Raw genomic sequence first — 20150 nt, 5'->3', positions numbered from 1 at the left:
ATCAAGTCCAAAAGAGCGGTGTAGGAGGTAACAAGACAAACAATTAAGCTGAAAAAAAAAAAAAAACAAAAAATACGCAACAAAGACAAAGAAACACACCCTTATCTAGCTACTATACTTCAAACCAAATTGGGTGTTGCATTGTGAATGTTTATATTTATCTCATACCTCGAGGAAAATTTAACACTAAATAAAATAGCATCTAAAATTTGGTAAAAAGAAAATAATTATTAACTTGGCAAATTTATTGTATTCAACTATTAGACAGCATATATATATATATATATATATATATGTATATTAAGTCCAAACTAGAGAGGGTGGAGGTAACAAGAGAAACGAACATGCCCTTATTTATTATACATACTCCACTCTGACCTAAAAAGAGAAACGAACATGCCCTTATTTATTATACATACTCCACTCTGACCTAACAAGAGAAACGAACATGCCCTTATTTATTATACATACTCCACTCTGACCTGGGGGTTGCACATTTGCACTGTGAATAGAGTTATTCAGAGCAAGATTGGAGGCGAACATGAAGGCCATTAATTGGAAGGGGATTCAAGCCCCCCATGATCTTGCAATTGGGATCAGTTACTTCCCATTTGAATCTTTTCACAACGTGATGCATGAAAACGAGAATTTGCAATCGAGCATAGTCTTTTCCAGGACAAATTCTAGGTCCACTTCCAAATGGGATATTTGTGTAAGGTGGAGGAGTTTGCTTTTCATACCTTGTCGGATCAAACGCTTCTGGTTCTGGATAATATTCTGGGTCCTTATTTGTGGTGCTAACTGTCCAGTAAACCTACAAAAATTCCATAAACACGGGCAAAGAATATGTTACAATTGGATATACATTATGTTATATAACTATTCTCATCACATGCTTACAGTTAGCAACTTGGTGTTGACATGGCAAGATGTATAGGTGATATCTCAATTAAAGGATCAAAAATTAAAAACATAATTGGAGATGTGATCATTCTTAACACTAATCATATTATTATATATTACTTTATAAATTAGAAAATAATTTCCAACTGGTATATCAAATATGTTTATATTTATATATAAAAAAACTATCTTGTCAGGTTTTTTCATTAGAATTTTATTTTTAAATTTTTGAATTATTTCAATAATTAAGATGTAAAATTATTTTTTAGATTTAAATAAATCCAAACATAATTCATTTTGCCCTCGTCACTAGATTTTAGTATATTATATAATTTACGTAAATCACCAAATATGTGAAACAATTTAAAAATTAATGATAAAGATCATAAAGAATAGCCGCCTTCGCGAGAAACTGATTGTTTATATATATATATATATAGAAAACTATGGGAATTACCTTCCAGCCTTTAGGAATTGTATACCCTTCATAAACGATGTCAGTTGCAGCTTCTCTAAAGGTCCCTTGAAGAGGTGGCATAAGCCTCATTACTTCAAGTGCTACATTCCATGAATATTTCATTTTCTGTATATCCTCCCAACTAAGTGCCTCGCCAGATTTTTTGGATCTTGCAACCTCTAACTGTTCTGTTTCTCAAACAATATTCTAACAGTCATGTTAGGATATACATATTATATATATATATATATATATATATATGCAAGGCCGCTATTATGGACAAAATATAACACCATATGACGGACAATAGATATCCATAATGGTCAAATTTACATAATTTATGCAATTTATTAGCTATAAATGGCTATCACCCATAAGCAACAGACGACTTCTCCACAATGCATTTTTATACAGATATTTATACCACTTTCAGTATAGTAGTATCTCTTTTGAAAGAAAGATCAGATCTACTAAAGCACAACGTACTATATCTGATCAGCAAGTTAATCATTATGAACTATCAATTAAATAATTTAAATTCTGTTATAATTTAGTAGAAATTGCACATGACAGGATATTATAAAAAGTTATATAAATTGTTTTCTAGTGGAACATTATTGTATGGTCAGTTGAGACTGAAGGAGCATCAATCAGTTGACTCAGTTGCCATGTTAATTAATCAGGTACTAAATGTCCTCGATGATCATAATAGTTCAATGATCAACTAGTCACCTACAAAAAATAGGTGAACAGAGTACTCTGCTAGAATCAAGGAGCGAACAAGAACTAGCTTAGAAGAATTATACTATGCTAGAATTAAAGAAGCGAACAAGAACAAGCTTAGAAGAATTATAAAGAAACATCTCTCTATGATTGCTCTTTATTTTGTTATTTTTTTTATAAAAAAAAAGTTATAAATTTACAAATTTGTCTTCATGTTCGGAAATAAAAGAATAAAAAAATAAAAAAGAGCAAGTGTAATGGACAGTGTTGTAAAATTAAATTAAAACTGAACATTGAATATATTGTTGGTGTATGTACTGTATGATGAAATGTACATTTATTCTACTAACAATATAATAAAATGGAAGTTTAAATTTGATAAATCATTCACTTTTAAAACTAAAAAATCATAAGTTTAAGATATTAAAATAGAATAAATTATTGTAAATGATAAAGAATATAATATATATATATATATATATATAGATAATGAAATAGAGTGTGCATGATCAATAAATATATATATATATATATATATAATAAATAGAGAGTGTGCATGCATTTCTTTTGGGTTCATGGCTCTCCTAGAACAAAGCGGGTAGATAGATAAGAAGCCATTAATTGGAGATGCTCTTAACATAAACATCCCATGCCGTCAACATCACACCACTTGCATGAGAAAAAATTACTTTAACTTTTACGCAATGTCATCTATATAACAATCATTTATCAGATGCAATATAAATTGAATAACCTACAATTTTAATGCACTATATGAATTATCTTTTTTACAAGAATTGACGAAAGTGCAATTATGAATGAAATGGCTTGTAACTTATAATAGTTACATATAAGATTTACTGATTAAACATAAACGAAGATACAAAAATGAAAAAAAAAAAAAAAAAAAAGGTTCCTAATCCATTCCAAATTAATTTTTCATTTGCAAATATATATATATATATATATATAGTCAATCCATGGTAAATAATAATATAAGATATGCATGATACGTGGAGACATAAAAATATATGGTGAATAAGAGGAATTTTTGTGTATTTGCTGATTTAGTACACATAACCATTTACAAAATGCCACATGTATTATTAGATACATCAGAGAAAAGAAAATCCAAATCGGCATTAATCTTTCACTCCGTCAGTTGCCACTTTTTTTTTTCCATCTTCTTCTTTGTTCTATAGGCTATACACTTGTCTTATTCACCGAAAAAAAAAAAAAAGGCTATACACTTCCTCTTAGACATGGATCATCATCTCTAGCATAAAAGCCTTTTCTCAAATTTGTAGATGGTTTTCTAATATATGTGAAACCCATTTAATAAATTATGCTAATAAGATAACAAGATGATATTAACTGAGAAATAATAGAAATAATATTGTTTGTGTGGAGGCAGTCATGAAAAAATGTATTTTGGATTCCTATTAATGAAGGGTGAAGCTGTTCTGTAAATTTGCAGTGGAAATGTTGAGTCTTTTGACTATCTTTTATGGCACTGTATATTTGGTTGTTAAAGTCAGATCCTTTATATTTTCCAAACAAAAATTAAAAAATGATCACCTCTTTTATTGGCCTCTCAAAAACCAAAAAAAAAGAATAAAAAATTAAAAAATCCATAAAACTTGTTAGAGATTAGATATAGAATTAGACTATTAACAGAGAAGATAGATTTAAACTGTCTCATGGAAAGGGGAAAAAAAAGGATGGCGTTAAACTATGTAGTTGCCTATTTATTTAAATTCTTTAATATGATATGTAATTAAAATACACATGTTATGATGTAATTGGCTATGTGTACCAACTCAAATGCCATGTCAATACACATTGTGTACTGAATAATTCCTCGGTGAGGAATAATAATATATACATAATACATAAAGAAATAATAATAATAATAATAAAAACTAAAAAAGATGTAGAATTTAATTACCAGTTCTGACTCTCTCACAGATTTCAGGTCTTTCACCAAGGTACTTGACAATGAAAGCAGTTGTCATGGCAGGTGAGTTGAATGCAGCAGACGCCAAACCCATAACTTTATCAGCAATTTCATTGTCCGGCATGAATTTTCCACTACTTGCATCCGGATTAGCAATCAGTAAATGGAGAATATCATTCATTTTGACTCCACTAGAAATAGCGTCTCTTTTCTCCTTTATAAACTCCATAATCTCTTTCCTAGCAGACCCTGCTGCTTTCATGGCACGGTTTAGAATCGTTCCCGGTATATTCAAAGGAATCACATGGAGACCCAACATCATGATGTCCATCAACTTGCAAAGCTTTTCAACTCTAACTTGGTCTTCAAGTCCCCAAAAGAACCTTGCTGCTAAAGTTAATACTAGTAGCTGTGAAAGATGGTAAGCATCAACTTGCTTTTTACCAACCCAGTGGGAATTTATGTGATCTTGAACTAAAGTATCCATTGTTTTGACATAGTGAACAACAGCATCGACTTGAAGGAAACCCGATGCTCGTTGGATTTGTTTCTCCGTCTGCCTTGGCATGGCACCGGAGGAACCTTTTTGGTACGAAGATCGGAAGAGTTTCTGCATGGATCGGGGTCGCCATACATTGAAAAGCTTGAGCTCGTTGGAAGCTACAAATTTGTGACCCTCAAGACCACATAAAACCACTGTTGGCTCGCCTAATACGTTGGTTTTGAAGATCTTTGAGGAGTATTTTTTCATTCTATCACCAATAAATTTTTCATGGTCTTGGTTTATGAAGGCAAAGGTTTCCCCGATGATTGGCCATCCGAAACTACCAGGAGGAAGATTGGTTTTGTTGTTTTGGAGTTTGGATTTGTAAAAGATTAGAGCAAGAAGGAAAAATGGAAAAGTTAGAAATATGGAAAAGAGGAAATGATCCATGGATGAAGTGTATTTTTTTTTTTGAAGCAACAGGTTGTGAAATTAAATATAAAGAAGATTTATAACATATGAGTGCAACTTGGTCTTGTTTATTCACCAAAAAGAAGTTGGTCTTTGTTTATTTCTAATTATTTATTATTTTTTGTTTATTCTCATTTATTTGATTAAAAAGATTAGGAGTCAACATTGTCACTTTATTATGTGTTATATAATTAAAGAGATAACAACTTGCAGTCAACATTTTCACTCTATTATTGTCATTTTGTATCCGAACGTTTGATCATTTAATAGTAATATTTTCAGGCTCCTGTTCCACATTTTGGCTTTTAACAAAAGACTTTTTTGTTAGAATGCTGACGTGCTCTTGAGTGTTTTACTTTCTAAGAGGATCTATAAGGCCATTGCATTTTACCATTCCAATGCCAAATTTTGACATAAATGGTACTTATTATCTTTCCAATTGTATATTTTATTGTAATTTTTTTTTCACATTTGGAATAAAAAAGTGTAGTTGACAAATTCTGATAGTGGACCATTATAATAAACTATAAAGTTTATGAGGCCCACCACTATTTGATATTTTCTTTTTAATTTACTATTTAAATTATTATAATTTTACTTTTTAATTCATAAAAATAGATTCCATCATTATTTAATAATATTTATAATCTGTCAATGCCAATTTCTTAGCGTGTATTATTGAAAAGTAAATTCTAAAATTTGATATTGATATTGATATTTACCAGCTCATATGAATGCTAGATTTTAGAAATATTAATTACAAAATGGCATTTATCATTGGCATTGTATTTTGACATTGCAATGCCAAAATGCAGCATCTATGAGTTTTTTGTACTCTCTAATAACATATTGCAAAAACACAATAAGCAGTTTTAGTAGTGGGCTCCATTACAATAAAATCTATAGAATCCACATAATTAAATAATATAATTTTTAATTTTTCTAAGTATTTAAATTTGAAGGGAGTAGAACTCGGCCCAATACTTTTTCTTCCACCATTTTTGTTAATGCTTTTTTTTGGCATATGCCATAAAAAAGGGAATACCAAAATTTGATAATAGCATTAGCATTTATCATTGAAATGATTATGCCAATGCTAAAATTTAAAAATGCTAATTATAAAATAGCATTTGTCATCAAAATGCTCTAACAATAATATTTTAAGTAAAAATATTCAAATTTTAAAACCACTTTCTCAAAAAAAAAAAAAAAAAAAAAGGAAAACGTAAAAAGCCTACAACTTTTCAGATCTACATAAAGATGGAATCCCTAAAATTGCATCATTCCAGTCTCTCGTCTTAACTTGAAACAGAGCTTCTAGACAATTGGAGAAGAGATTTAAAATAATAAACACTAAAGAATCATAGAATATTCAAATAGCAAGCAAAACAGAAATTGAAAATAAACCAATTTTATAAATTTAACCAAGCTTTAGCAAATTCCCATCATGATGTATCATGTCTTCTTAGGTGGCTTTTGGCTTGGGGTAGAATTTTTCTCTTGTATTTACAAAAGGTAATTGGCAATGTTAGTTCCTACAGTTTAGCTTTTGAATTTATTTTCTTGGCATTTTAGTCTTTAAATTCATATTTTATTATACTGTGGTCCTTAAACTAATTTTTAATATAATTTAAGTTTGAGACATATTGTACACTTGTTGTACAAAATTTTGATCCGTAAACTATTTTTTAATCTAACTTTTCGCAGGTTTTGGAGACATATTGATGAATTGTAGCAACATAGCTCGGCAGCTTGGCATAGCTCGGCAACTTGGCAGCAACTTAGCTCCGCAGCTCGGCAGCAACATAGCTCGGCAGCAGCAGCTCGGCAGCAACACAGTAGCTCGGCAACAGCAGCTCGGCAACAGCACAGCAACAACACCAGCAGCACCAGCAAATAAAAAACACACCATTTTGATCTTTCTAGAATACTTGTTCAAAACGCACGCACCGTTTTCATTTTTAGGTTTATATATGTAATTGTTTGCCACCTTTCGGGTAGATAATTTTATCTTCTTCAACAAATAGCTTGGTGACCAAGCTGAGTTTCCAACAGCTTCCTTTTGCTGGTTGTTTGTGAATGGTAAATTTATTTTTCTTGTTTAATTGAAAGCTCCTACATCAAATTGATACCAGAGCTCGGAGATCACCGGGAATCTGTTATGGCCAATTCCAAAAAGAAAACCATTGCTTGCTTTGCTTTTTTTTTTTTTTTTTTTTTTTTTTTTTTGGGGACATAAAATCATTCCTTCCTTTGCTGAAGGCATGACAATGCGTTAATGGGTCGGAGAACAGAGGGCTTTAATGGGCCGTAGCAAAAGGAATCAAGAATGCCTGGCTGATTTGAAGACCAAACAAAGTCCTTTTCAAGAGCTCTGATTACCCCAAAAAAAAAAAAAAACAAAAAAGGTAGAAATCTCCCTGTTAAGTATTTATTTATTCTTTTTACGTCCAATGAAAACCATTTATTTATTTATTATTTTCTTTTCCCTTGCTGCTTGTATCTTTCTTCTCCGTCCAAAACATTTAATGGAATTTTTGGATTACATTTTTTATTTTCTCTCATAAACGAGGCACATCACATGGACTTGTGGATGTGTCTCTCTATATACAGTCTACACATTTTTATTCTTTTTATTTTTGGATTTCTCCTTCCATACATTGGGCTATTTATTTATTTATTTGTTTATTAGATCTCTCCGTACATTGTTGGGTAGGTACACTAACACTATCACGTTATTCATTAGTATCTAAAATTCGGTTAAAAAAAATAATTATTAAACAGTTTATTGTATTCCATTATTAAACAGCTTATATATCAAGTCCAAAAGAGCGGTGTAGGAGGTAACAAGACAAACAATTAAGCTGAAAAAAAAAAAAAAACAAAAAATACGCAACAAAGACAAAGAAACACACCCTTATCTAGCTACTATACTTCAAACCAAATTGGGTGTTGCATTGTGAATGTTTATATTTATCTCATACCTCGAGGAAAATTTAACACTAAATAAAATAGCATCTAAAATTTGGTAAAAAGAAAATAATTATTAACTTGGCAAATTTATTGTATTCAACTATTAGACAGCATATATATATATATATATATATATGTATATTAAGTCCAAACTAGAGAGGGTGGAGGTAACAAGAGAAACGAACATGCCCTTATTTATTATACATACTCCACTCTGACCTAAAAAGAGAAACGAACATGCCCTTATTTATTATACATACTCCACTCTGACCTAACAAGAGAAACGAACATGCCCTTATTTATTATACATACTCCACTCTGACCTGGGGGTTGCACATTTGCACTGTGAATAGAGTTATTCAGAGCAAGATTGGAGGCGAACATGAAGGCCATTAATTGGAAGGGGATTCAAGCCCCCCATGATCTTGCAATTGGGATCAGTTACTTCCCATTTGAATCTTTTCACAACGTGATGCATGAAAACGAGAATTTGCAATCGAGCATAGTCTTTTCCAGGACAAATTCTAGGTCCACTTCCAAATGGGATATTTGTGTAAGGTGGAGGAGTTTGCTTTTCATACCTTGTCGGATCAAACGCTTCTGGTTCTGGATAATATTCTGGGTCCTTATTTGTGGTGCTAACTGTCCAGTAAACCTACAAAAATTCCATAAACACGGGCAAAGAATATGTTACAATTGGATATACATTATGTTATATAACTATTCTCATCACATGCTTACAGTTAGCAACTTGGTGTTGACATGGCAAGATGTATAGGTGATATCTCAATTAAAGGATCAAAAATTAAAAACATAATTGGAGATGTGATCATTCTTAACACTAATCATATTATTATATATTACTTTATAAATTAGAAAATAATTTCCAACTGGTATATCAAATATGTTTATATTTATATATAAAAAAACTATCTTGTCAGGTTTTTTCATTAGAATTTTATTTTTAAATTTTTGAATTATTTCAATAATTAAGATGTAAAATTATTTTTTAGATTTAAATAAATCCAAACATAATTCATTTTGCCCTCGTCACTAGATTTTAGTATATTATATAATTTACGTAAATCACCAAATATGTGAAACAATTTAAAAATTAATGATAAAGATCATAAAGAATAGCCGCCTTCGCGAGAAACTGATTGTTTATATATATATATATATAGAAAACTATGGGAATTACCTTCCAGCCTTTAGGAATTGTATACCCTTCATAAACGATGTCAGTTGCAGCTTCTCTAAAGGTCCCTTGAAGAGGTGGCATAAGCCTCATTACTTCAAGTGCTACATTCCATGAATATTTCATTTTCTGTATATCCTCCCAACTAAGTGCCTCGCCAGATTTTTTGGATCTTGCAACCTCTAACTGTTCTGTTTCTCAAACAATATTCTAACAGTCATGTTAGGATATACATATTATATATATATATATATATATATATATGCAAGGCCGCTATTATGGACAAAATATAACACCATATGACGGACAATAGATATCCATAATGGTCAAATTTACATAATTTATGCAATTTATTAGCTATAAATGGCTATCACCCATAAGCAACAGACGACTTCTCCACAATGCATTTTTATACAGATATTTATACCACTTTCAGTATAGTAGTATCTCTTTTGAAAGAAAGATCAGATCTACTAAAGCACAACGTACTATATCTGATCAGCAAGTTAATCATTATGAACTATCAATTAAATAATTTAAATTCTGTTATAATTTAGTAGAAATTGCACATGACAGGATATTATAAAAAGTTATATAAATTGTTTTCTAGTGGAACATTATTGTATGGTCAGTTGAGACTGAAGGAGCATCAATCAGTTGACTCAGTTGCCATGTTAATTAATCAGGTACTAAATGTCCTCGATGATCATAATAGTTCAATGATCAACTAGTCACCTACAAAAAATAGGTGAACAGAGTACTCTGCTAGAATCAAGGAGCGAACAAGAACTAGCTTAGAAGAATTATACTATGCTAGAATTAAAGAAGCGAACAAGAACAAGCTTAGAAGAATTATAAAGAAACATCTCTCTATGATTGCTCTTTATTTTGTTATTTTTTTTATAAAAAAAAAGTTATAAATTTACAAATTTGTCTTCATGTTCGGAAATAAAAGAATAAAAAAATAAAAAAGAGCAAGTGTAATGGACAGTGTTGTAAAATTAAATTAAAACTGAACATTGAATATATTGTTGGTGTATGTACTGTATGATGAAATGTACATTTATTCTACTAACAATATAATAAAATGGAAGTTTAAATTTGATAAATCATTCACTTTTAAAACTAAAAAATCATAAGTTTAAGATATTAAAATAGAATAAATTATTGTAAATGATAAAGAATATAATATATATATATATATATATATAGATAATGAAATAGAGTGTGCATGATCAATAAATATATATATATATATATATATAATAAATAGAGAGTGTGCATGCATTTCTTTTGGGTTCATGGCTCTCCTAGAACAAAGCGGGTAGATAGATAAGAAGCCATTAATTGGAGATGCTCTTAACATAAACATCCCATGCCGTCAACATCACACCACTTGCATGAGAAAAAATTACTTTAACTTTTACGCAATGTCATCTATATAACAATCATTTATCAGATGCAATATAAATTGAATAACCTACAATTTTAATGCACTATATGAATTATCTTTTTTACAAGAATTGACGAAAGTGCAATTATGAATGAAATGGCTTGTAACTTATAATAGTTACATATAAGATTTACTGATTAAACATAAACGAAGATACAAAAATGAAAAAAAAAAAAAAAAAAAAGGTTCCTAATCCATTCCAAATTAATTTTTCATTTGCAAATATATATATATATATATATATAGTCAATCCATGGTAAATAATAATATAAGATATGCATGATACGTGGAGACATAAAAATATATGGTGAATAAGAGGAATTTTTGTGTATTTGCTGATTTAGTACACATAACCATTTACAAAATGCCACATGTATTATTAGATACATCAGAGAAAAGAAAATCCAAATCGGCATTAATCTTTCACTCCGTCAGTTGCCACTTTTTTTTTTCCATCTTCTTCTTTGTTCTATAGGCTATACACTTGTCTTATTCACCGAAAAAAAAAAAAAAGGCTATACACTTCCTCTTAGACATGGATCATCATCTCTAGCATAAAAGCCTTTTCTCAAATTTGTAGATGGTTTTCTAATATATGTGAAACCCATTTAATAAATTATGCTAATAAGATAACAAGATGATATTAACTGAGAAATAATAGAAATAATATTGTTTGTGTGGAGGCAGTCATGAAAAAATGTATTTTGGATTCCTATTAATGAAGGGTGAAGCTGTTCTGTAAATTTGCAGTGGAAATGTTGAGTCTTTTGACTATCTTTTATGGCACTGTATATTTGGTTGTTAAAGTCAGATCCTTTATATTTTCCAAACAAAAATTAAAAAATGATCACCTCTTTTATTGGCCTCTCAAAAACCAAAAAAAAAGAATAAAAAATTAAAAAATCCATAAAACTTGTTAGAGATTAGATATAGAATTAGACTATTAACAGAGAAGATAGATTTAAACTGTCTCATGGAAAGGGGAAAAAAAAGGATGGCGTTAAACTATGTAGTTGCCTATTTATTTAAATTCTTTAATATGATATGTAATTAAAATACACATGTTATGATGTAATTGGCTATGTGTACCAACTCAAATGCCATGTCAATACACATTGTGTACTGAATAATTCCTCGGTGAGGAATAATAATATATACATAATACATAAAGAAATAATAATAATAATAATAAAAACTAAAAAAGATGTAGAATTTAATTACCAGTTCTGACTCTCTCACAGATTTCAGGTCTTTCACCAAGGTACTTGACAATGAAAGCAGTTGTCATGGCAGGTGAGTTGAATGCAGCAGACGCCAAACCCATAACTTTATCAGCAATTTCATTGTCCGGCATGAATTTTCCACTACTTGCATCCGGATTAGCAATCAGTAAATGGAGAATATCATTCATTTTGACTCCACTAGAAATAGCGTCTCTTTTCTCCTTTATAAACTCCATAATCTCTTTCCTAGCAGACCCTGCTGCTTTCATGGCACGGTTTAGAATCGTTCCCGGTATATTCAAAGGAATCACATGGAGACCCAACATCATGATGTCCATCAACTTGCAAAGCTTTTCAACTCTAACTTGGTCTTCAAGTCCCCAAAAGAACCTTGCTGCTAAAGTTAATACTAGTAGCTGTGAAAGATGGTAAGCATCAACTTGCTTTTTACCAACCCAGTGGGAATTTATGTGATCTTGAACTAAAGTATCCATTGTTTTGACATAGTGAACAACAGCATCGACTTGAAGGAAACCCGATGCTCGTTGGATTTGTTTCTCCGTCTGCCTTGGCATGGCACCGGAGGAACCTTTTTGGTACGAAGATCGGAAGAGTTTCTGCATGGATCGGGGTCGCCATACATTGAAAAGCTTGAGCTCGTTGGAAGCTACAAATTTGTGACCCTCAAGACCACATAAAACCACTGTTGGCTCGCCTAATACGTTGGTTTTGAAGATCTTTGAGGAGTATTTTTTCATTCTATCACCAATAAATTTTTCATGGTCTTGGTTTATGAAGGCAAAGGTTTCCCCGATGATTGGCCATCCGAAACTACCAGGAGGAAGATTGGTTTTGTTGTTTTGGAGTTTGGATTTGTAAAAGATTAGAGCAAGAAGGAAAAATGGAAAAGTTAGAAATATGGAAAAGAGGAAATGATCCATGGATGAAGTGTATTTTTTTTTTTGAAGCAACAGGTTGTGAAATTAAATATAAAGAAGATTTATAACATATGAGTGCAACTTGGTCTTGTTTATTCACCAAAAAGAAGTTGGTCTTTGTTTATTTCTAATTATTTATTATTTTTTGTTTATTCTCATTTATTTGATTAAAAAGATTAGGAGTCAACATTGTCACTTTATTATGTGTTATATAATTAAAGAGATAACAACTTGCAGTCAACATTTTCACTCTATTATTGTCATTTTGTATCCGAACGTTTGATCATTTAATAGTAATATTTTCAGGCTCCTGTTCCACATTTTGGCTTTTAACAAAAGACTTTTTTGTTAGAATGCTGACGTGCTCTTGAGTGTTTTACTTTCTAAGAGGATCTATAAGGCCATTGCATTTTACCATTCCAATGCCAAATTTTGACATAAATGGTACTTATTATCTTTCCAATTGTATATTTTATTGTAATTTTTTTTTCACATTTGGAATAAAAAAGTGTAGTTGACAAATTCTGATAGTGGACCATTATAATAAACTATAAAGTTTATGAGGCCCACCACTATTTGATATTTTCTTTTTAATTTACTATTTAAATTATTATAATTTTACTTTTTAATTCATAAAAATAGATTCCATCATTATTTAATAATATTTATAATCTGTCAATGCCAATTTCTTAGCGTGTATTATTGAAAAGTAAATTCTAAAATTTGATATTGATATTGATATTTACCAGCTCATATGAATGCTAGATTTTAGAAATATTAATTACAAAATGGCATTTATCATTGGCATTGTATTTTGACATTGCAATGCCAAAATGCAGCATCTATGAGTTTTTTGTACTCTCTAATAACATATTGCAAAAACACAATAAGCAGTTTTAGTAGTGGGCTCCATTACAATAAAATCTATGTAATCCACATAATTAAATAATATAATTTTTAATTTTTCTAAGTATTTAAATTTGAAGGGAGTAGAACTCGGCCCAATACTTTTTCTTCCACCATTTTTGTTAATGCTTTTTTTTGGCATATGCCATAAAAAAGGGAATACCAAAATTTGATAATAGCATTAGCATTTATCATTGAAGTGATTATGCCAATGCTAAAATTTAAAAATGCTAATTATAAAATAGCATTTGTCATCAAAATGCTCTAACAATAATATTTTAAGTAAAAATATTCAAATTTTAAAACCACTTTCTCTAAAAAAATTAAAAAAAAAAAAAAAAAAAAGGGAAAACGTAAAAAGCCTACAACTTTTCAGATCTACATAAAGATGGAACCCCTAAAATTGCATCATTCCAGTCTCTCGTCTTAACTTGAAACAGAGCTTCTAGACAATTGGAGAAGAGATTTAAAATAATAAACACTAAAGAATCATAGAATATTCAAATAGCAAGCAAAACAGAAATTGAAAATAAACCAATTTTATAAATTTAACCAAGCTTTACCAAATTCCCATCATGATGTATCATGTCTTCTTAGGTGCCTTTTGGCTTGGGGTAGAATTTTTCACTTGTATTTACAAAAGGTAATTGGCAATGTTAGTTCCTACAGTTTAGCTTTTGAATTTATTTTCTTGGCATTTTAGTCTTTAAATTCATATTTTATTATACTGTGGTCCTTAAACTAATTTTTAATATAATTTAAGTTTGAGACATATTGTACACTTGTTGTACAAAATTTTGATCCGTAAACTATTTTTTAATCTAACTTTTCGCAGGTTTTGGACACATATTGATGGAGGTGCAGCAACATAGCTCGGCAGCTTGGCATAGCTCGGCGACTTGGCAGCAACTTAGCTCCGCAGCTCGGCAGCAACACAGTAGCTCTGCAACAGCAGCTCGGCAGCAACATAGCTCGGCAGCAACACAGTAGCTCTGCAACAGCAGCTCGGCAACAACAAAGCAGCAGCATCTCGGCAACAACACAGTAGCTTGGCAATAGTAGCTCGGCAGCAGCACAGCAACAGCACCTGCAAATAAAAAACACACCATTTTGATCTTTCTAGAATACTTGTTCAAAACGCATGCACCGTTTTCATTTTTAGGTTTATATATGTAATAGTTTGCCACCTTTCGGGTAGACAATTTTATCTTCTTCAACATATGAAATAGCTTGGTGACCAAGCTGAGTTTCCAGCAGCTTCCTTTGCTGGTTGTTTGTGAATGGTAAATTTATTTTTCTTGTTTAATTGAAAGCTCCTACATCAAATTGGTACCAGAGCTCGGAGATCGCCGGAAATCCTGTTATGGCCAATTCCAATGAAGGGAGCAGTCGTACCATTGGAGAAGACCAGGGTACGAAGGCCATTTTGGCAGCCATCCGAGGTGTGGAGCAGCAGATTGAGAATCTTGCCTTAGTCATCCAACAATCATTGCTTCAACAAACCTCACCACCACCTTTAACACCATTGGTTGGTGGATCGAGAGAGCGAGAACTAGCTCGCCACCCGCCGGCACCAATTCAAACCCAAAACACCCAGCCATGATCAGATTTTCCCTTGGCAATAGATCCACCACCACCACGTCACTATCCGCAAAATTTTTACCCCAACCAGCTCCCATTGCCGAACACCGACTCAAATGATGACATTGAGGCAACTCTTTTTGACCAAACACGACGTAAGCTTGGAGATCCCTTCCCTAACCACCATTTTGGATAGCTAAGAGCTCCACCCAGGTACAATCAACATTGAGATACAGATTATAAAATCAAAATTGATATGCCCATGTTTGATGGCCAAATTGATATAGAAAGCTTCCTAGATTGGATTCAAAATGTTAAGTCATTCTTAGACTACATGAATATCACTGAAACACAACAGGTCAAATTGGTGGATTATAAGCTCAAGGGAGGTGCTTCTGCTTGGTGGGAGCAATTGCAAGCCAATAGAAGGAAAGAAGGAAACGAACCTGTTAGATCTTGGCACCGAATGAAGCAATTGCTCAAGGCACGATTCTTGCCAGAGGATTATGACCAATTGCTCTATGAACAGTACCATAGTTGCCACCAAGGTAATAGAACTGTGAATGACTACACTACTGAATTCTTTCATTTGAGCTCCCGTAATAACTTGCAAAAGACAGAACATCAACAAGTGGCTCAATATATCCATGGGCTTCAAAAACCAATTAGAGAAAAGCTCCATTTAAGCCATTGCTAACCTTAATGCAGTTGTCAATTTAGCAAACAGAGTAGAAAGGCAACTGTCAGTCCCGGATTCAGCTACCCAACCTCCCCACAAATGGAAACCTCTCTCATATTTCTATTCCGATAAACCAAGACCATATCAACAGCACCATAAATCAACCAATTCCACTTCATATCCTGCCCATACCAACTCCAAACAACCACACGAACAGAACACCAAAGCTGCTGGGAAAGCACCATTATTCCAACCCAATTACAACCAACCGTCAAGACCATCCAATCACCCCACAAATGCCAATCCTTATGCATGGCCATATCCAATCAAATGTTTTAAATGCAATCAATTGGGACATAGGTCCAATGAGTGTCCTCAACGGAAATTGATGCATATGCATGAGGAATTGGAAGACATTGGTGACGAAGGGGATGAAATGGGTGCTGAATTTATAGAAGCAATTGATAGGTTAGTAGGGATGACATTGGGGGAGAGCCTATGATATGCATATTGCAGAAAATGCTCTATGCAACCAAGAAGCTCACATCTACCCAACGGCATGCACTTTTCAAAACCAAGTGCACCATCAATGGCAAAGTGTGTGAAGTAATCATAGATGGAGGCAGCATCGAGAATGTTATTTCAAAAGCATAAGTTAATGCTTTACAATTACCCACTAAGCCTCATCCTGAACCTTCCAAGATTGGTTGGGTTAAGCAAGACTCCAAAATTTAAGTAACCAAAATAAGTAATGTCACATTTTCTATTGGTAGCAACTATATTGATATTATTGAGTGTGACATAATTCGAATGGATGCTTGCCACATACTATTGGGGAGACCATGGCTTTTTGACCGAAATGTGTAGCACAATGAGAGGCAAAACACATACTCATTCATTTGGCATAATAAGAAAATTGTCCTCTTACCACCAACCCCACCAAGAACAGGTCTACACAAAACTTCCAGAGATAAGCTGAGACACCCACATCAAAACTTGTTGGGCCAACTTAACACTCCTAGTGCTACACAAGGTTCCTCATAGTACATCCACTCTCATGCTTTAATTGCCCTTATTCTCAAGGATGCAGAGACAACAGAGAGTAACATTACTATCCCACCAACCATTCAACAACTCCTTGAAGAATATAGTGACCTCTCACCAACTGAACTTCCAAATGAATTACCTCCTCTCCGTGATCTACAACATAATATTGACTTACTTCCTGTTGCAAGTCTTCCAAATCTGCCCCATTACCGAATGAGCCCTAAAGAACATGCAATCTTTCAAGGTATAGTAGATGACCTCTTGTCAAAGAACTTGGTACGTCCAAGCCTTAGTCCATATGCCGTTCCAGCCCTCTTGGTCCCAAAGAAAGACAAAACATGGCGTATGTGTGTGGACAGCCGAGCCATTAACAAAATCACCATTAAATATAGGTCCCCAATTGCACGGTTAGAAGACATGTTGGACAAACTTGAAGGCTTTAACATCTTCTCCAGATTGGACCTCAAAAGTGGCTACCACCATATTAGAATCCGACCAAGGAATGAGTGGAAGATCGCATTCAAAACCCGAGAGGCTTGTATGAGTCGCAAGTGATGCCGTTTGACCTTTGCAATGCTCCAAGTACATTCATGAGACTCATGAACCAAATTCTCAAACCTTTTATTGGCCAATTCGTAATAGTATACTTTGATGATATTTTGGTGTTTAGCAAATCCAAAGAAGACCATTTAACTCATCTAAGAAAGGTTCTACAAGTGTTGATGGAGAATAAGCTATACCTTAGCATTCACAAGTGTGAGTTTGCCACTAACCGACTTCTTTTTCTTGGTTTCATTATCAGTAAGGAAGGAATCCATACCGATCCCAAGAAGATACAAGCCATAATTGATTGGCCTCCACCCAAGAATGTCTCCGAATTAAGAAGTTTTTATGGCCTTGCCACTTTCTATCGGAGGTTTATTAAGAATTTTAGTGAAATAGCTGCACCATTAACAGTAAGTCTTAAGAAGGATGATTTCAAATGGAGACAACCACAACAAGACAGTTTTGAACTTTTGAAGAATAAGCTCACCAATGGACCAGTCCTAGCGTTGCCAAATTTTAACAAAGTGTTTGAAGTTAACACCAATGCATCCACGGTGGGAATTGGAATTGTCCTCACTCAAGAAGACCGACCAATTGAGTTCTTTAGTGAAAAACGTCCAACACGGCAAAAATGGTCCACTTATGAACAAGAGCTCTATGCTATCATTCGTGCTTTTGATCATTGGCAACACTACCTCATACAAAAGGATTTCATTCTCCATAGTGATCATCACCCTCTTAAATATCTCAATTCACAGAAAAAACTTAATGACATGCATGCTTGTTGGCTTGAGTTCCTTCAAAAATTCCACTACACCTTAATACTGTAGCTAATGCATTGAGCCGAAGGTATTCACTCCTCACCATTTTGAAATTCAATCTCCCATATTTCAGCTACCTCAAGGAATTGTATGCTAAAGATGAAGATTTTTCCTTCATATGGGAGCAATGCTAACTCCACCACAACATGGATGATTATCACATTCTAGATGGCTATCTCTTCAAAGGTAACCAATTATGTATTCCTAAAACATCACTACAAGAGTTCATAATGAATGATCTTCATTCGGGTGGCTTGGCTGCACATGCTGGACATGATAAGACCACATTGGCTATCACCCAAAGTTTCTTTTGGCCTAAAATGACTACCCAAACAGCCTCTTTTGTTGCCCGTTGTCCCACCTACCAAATTGCCAAAAGGCATACCCAATCACTGGTTTATATACTCCTCTGCCAACTCCTGTTACAATTTGGGAGGATCTTTCCATGGACTTCATCCTTGGCCTTCCAATTACCGTCAAATGAGTTGATTCCATTTTTGTAGTTGTTGATCGCTTCCCCAAAATGGCTCACTTTCTTCCCTGTAAGAAAGCCTCAGATGCAAGCTTTATAGCTCACTTATTCTTCCGTGAGGTGGTTCGCTTACATGGTATTCCAAAAACCATCACTTCCGATAGAGATGTCAAATTTTTCAGCCACTTTTGGAAAGTTTTATGGAAGAAATTTGATACCAAGTTACAGTATAGCAGTCCTTACCATCCCCAAACCGATGGCCAGACCGAAGTTGTCAACCGCACACTTGGTACCATGCTTCGAAGTCTAGCTTTAGACAAACCAAAACAGTGGGACTCTGTCCTTCCACAGGTTAAATTTGCCTATAATAGCATGGTCAATCGTTCCACCGGTCTTCCACCTTTTGCCATTGTGTATACAAAGATACCCGACAATACCATTGACCTCATTTCACTCCCTTTGTCAACTCATCAAGGAGCTGCCACCTTTACTGAAAATTATGCCTAGTTTCATAAGGAGATTCAACATAAAATTGAGAAAGCCAACTTCAAATATAAGGCAGCTGCGGATGCCCATCGTCGCCACAAAACTTATACTGAAGGTGATTTAGTCATGGTTTACCTACTAAAGGAACGTTTCCCTGCCGGTACATACAACAAACTGAAACCTTGCAAACTTGGTCCTTTTGTCATCTCCAAATGTGTTGGGCCAAACGCTTATCACCTTGATCTCCACATCTCTCTAGTGTTCAACGTTGCCGATGTCCATCCATATCTTCCTCAAGATGCCTCTCCTACTCTTTCTTTACAACTCGAGGACGAGTTTCCTAACATCGGGAAGGAGTTGATGGAGGTGCAGCAACATAGCTCGGTAGCTCGGAATAACTCGGCAACTCGGCAGCAACTTAGCTCGGCAGTAACACAGTAGCTCGGCAACAATACAGCAGCAGCAACTCGACAACAACACAGTAGCTCGGCAACAGCAGCTCGGCAGCAACACAGCAACAGCACCAACAGCAATACAACAGCACCAGCAACACCAGCAAATAAAAAACACACCATTTTGATCTTTCCAGAATAATTGTTTAAAATGCAACGTTTTCATTTTTAGGTTTATATATGTAATAGTTTGCTACCTTTCGGGTAGCCAATTTTATCTTCTTCAACATATAAAATAGCTTGGTGACCAAGCTGAGTTTCTAGCAGCTTCCTTTGCTGGTTGTTTGTGAATGGTAAATTCATTTTTCTTGTTTAATTGAAAGCTCCTATATCACATATAGTACACTCAGGTAAAAAATCAAATAACCATTTTTTGTTTT

The 20150-nt window shown here is 33.4% G+C and overlaps 2 protein-coding genes across 2 annotated transcripts; both read right to left on the bottom strand.

The window, feature by feature from the left end:
- Window positions 1-327: 327 nt before the first annotated feature.
- Window positions 328-5034, bottom strand: LOC132800196 (beta-amyrin 28-monooxygenase-like). The gene is made up of 3 exons (XM_060813278.1): window positions 4032-5034; window positions 1361-1548; window positions 328-814 (listed from the first exon to the last, which is right to left on the bottom strand). Exons 1-3 carry the CDS (start codon window positions 4972-4974, stop codon window positions 515-517), a joined length of 1431 nt encoding a protein of 476 aa, XP_060669261.1. The 5' UTR covers window positions 4975-5034; the 3' UTR covers window positions 328-514.
- A 3102-nt stretch (window positions 5035-8136) lies between these two features.
- LOC107429366 (beta-amyrin 28-monooxygenase) lies at window positions 8137-12844 on the bottom strand. Its single transcript, XM_060813277.1, has 4 exons — window positions 11841-12844; window positions 9170-9357; window positions 8292-8623; window positions 8137-8187 (listed from the first exon to the last, which is right to left on the bottom strand). The coding sequence occupies exons 1-3, from the start codon at window positions 12781-12783 to the stop codon at window positions 8324-8326; spliced, it is 1431 nt and encodes a 476-aa protein (XP_060669260.1). The 5' UTR covers window positions 12784-12844; the 3' UTR covers window positions 8137-8187; window positions 8292-8323.
- Between the last annotated feature and the right edge of the window lie 7306 nt (window positions 12845-20150).

The sequence above is a fragment of the Ziziphus jujuba genome, chromosome 12 (genome assembly GCF_031755915.1).
Source record: "Ziziphus jujuba cultivar Dongzao chromosome 12, ASM3175591v1".
Classification (NCBI taxonomy): Eukaryota; Viridiplantae; Streptophyta; class Magnoliopsida; order Rosales; family Rhamnaceae; genus Ziziphus; species Ziziphus jujuba.
This window is presented reverse-complemented; position numbering and strand designations above follow the sequence as displayed.

What these genes read in the sequence shown, in the direction of transcription:
- LOC132800196 (XM_060813278.1), bottom strand. Translation starts at nt 4,974, where the DNA reads ATGGATCATTTCCTCTTTTCCATATTTCTAACTTTTCCATTTTTCCTT. An exon ending in CTGTGAGAGAGTCAGAACTG is followed by an intron (nt 1,549 to 4,031) that starts GTAATTAAATTC and finishes TTTGAGAAACAG; the next exon opens with AACAGTTAGAGGTTGCAAGA. An exon ending in CAATTCCTAAAGGCTGGAAG is followed by an intron (nt 815 to 1,360) that starts GTAATTCCCATA and finishes GAATTTTTGTAG; the next exon opens with GTTTACTGGACAGTTAGCAC.
- LOC107429366 (XM_060813277.1), bottom strand. Translation starts at nt 12,783, where the DNA reads ATGGATCATTTCCTCTTTTCCATATTTCTAACTTTTCCATTTTTCCTT. An exon ending in CTGTGAGAGAGTCAGAACTG is followed by an intron (nt 9,358 to 11,840) that starts GTAATTAAATTC and finishes TTTGAGAAACAG; the next exon opens with AACAGTTAGAGGTTGCAAGA. An exon ending in CAATTCCTAAAGGCTGGAAG is followed by an intron (nt 8,624 to 9,169) that starts GTAATTCCCATA and finishes GAATTTTTGTAG; the next exon opens with GTTTACTGGACAGTTAGCAC.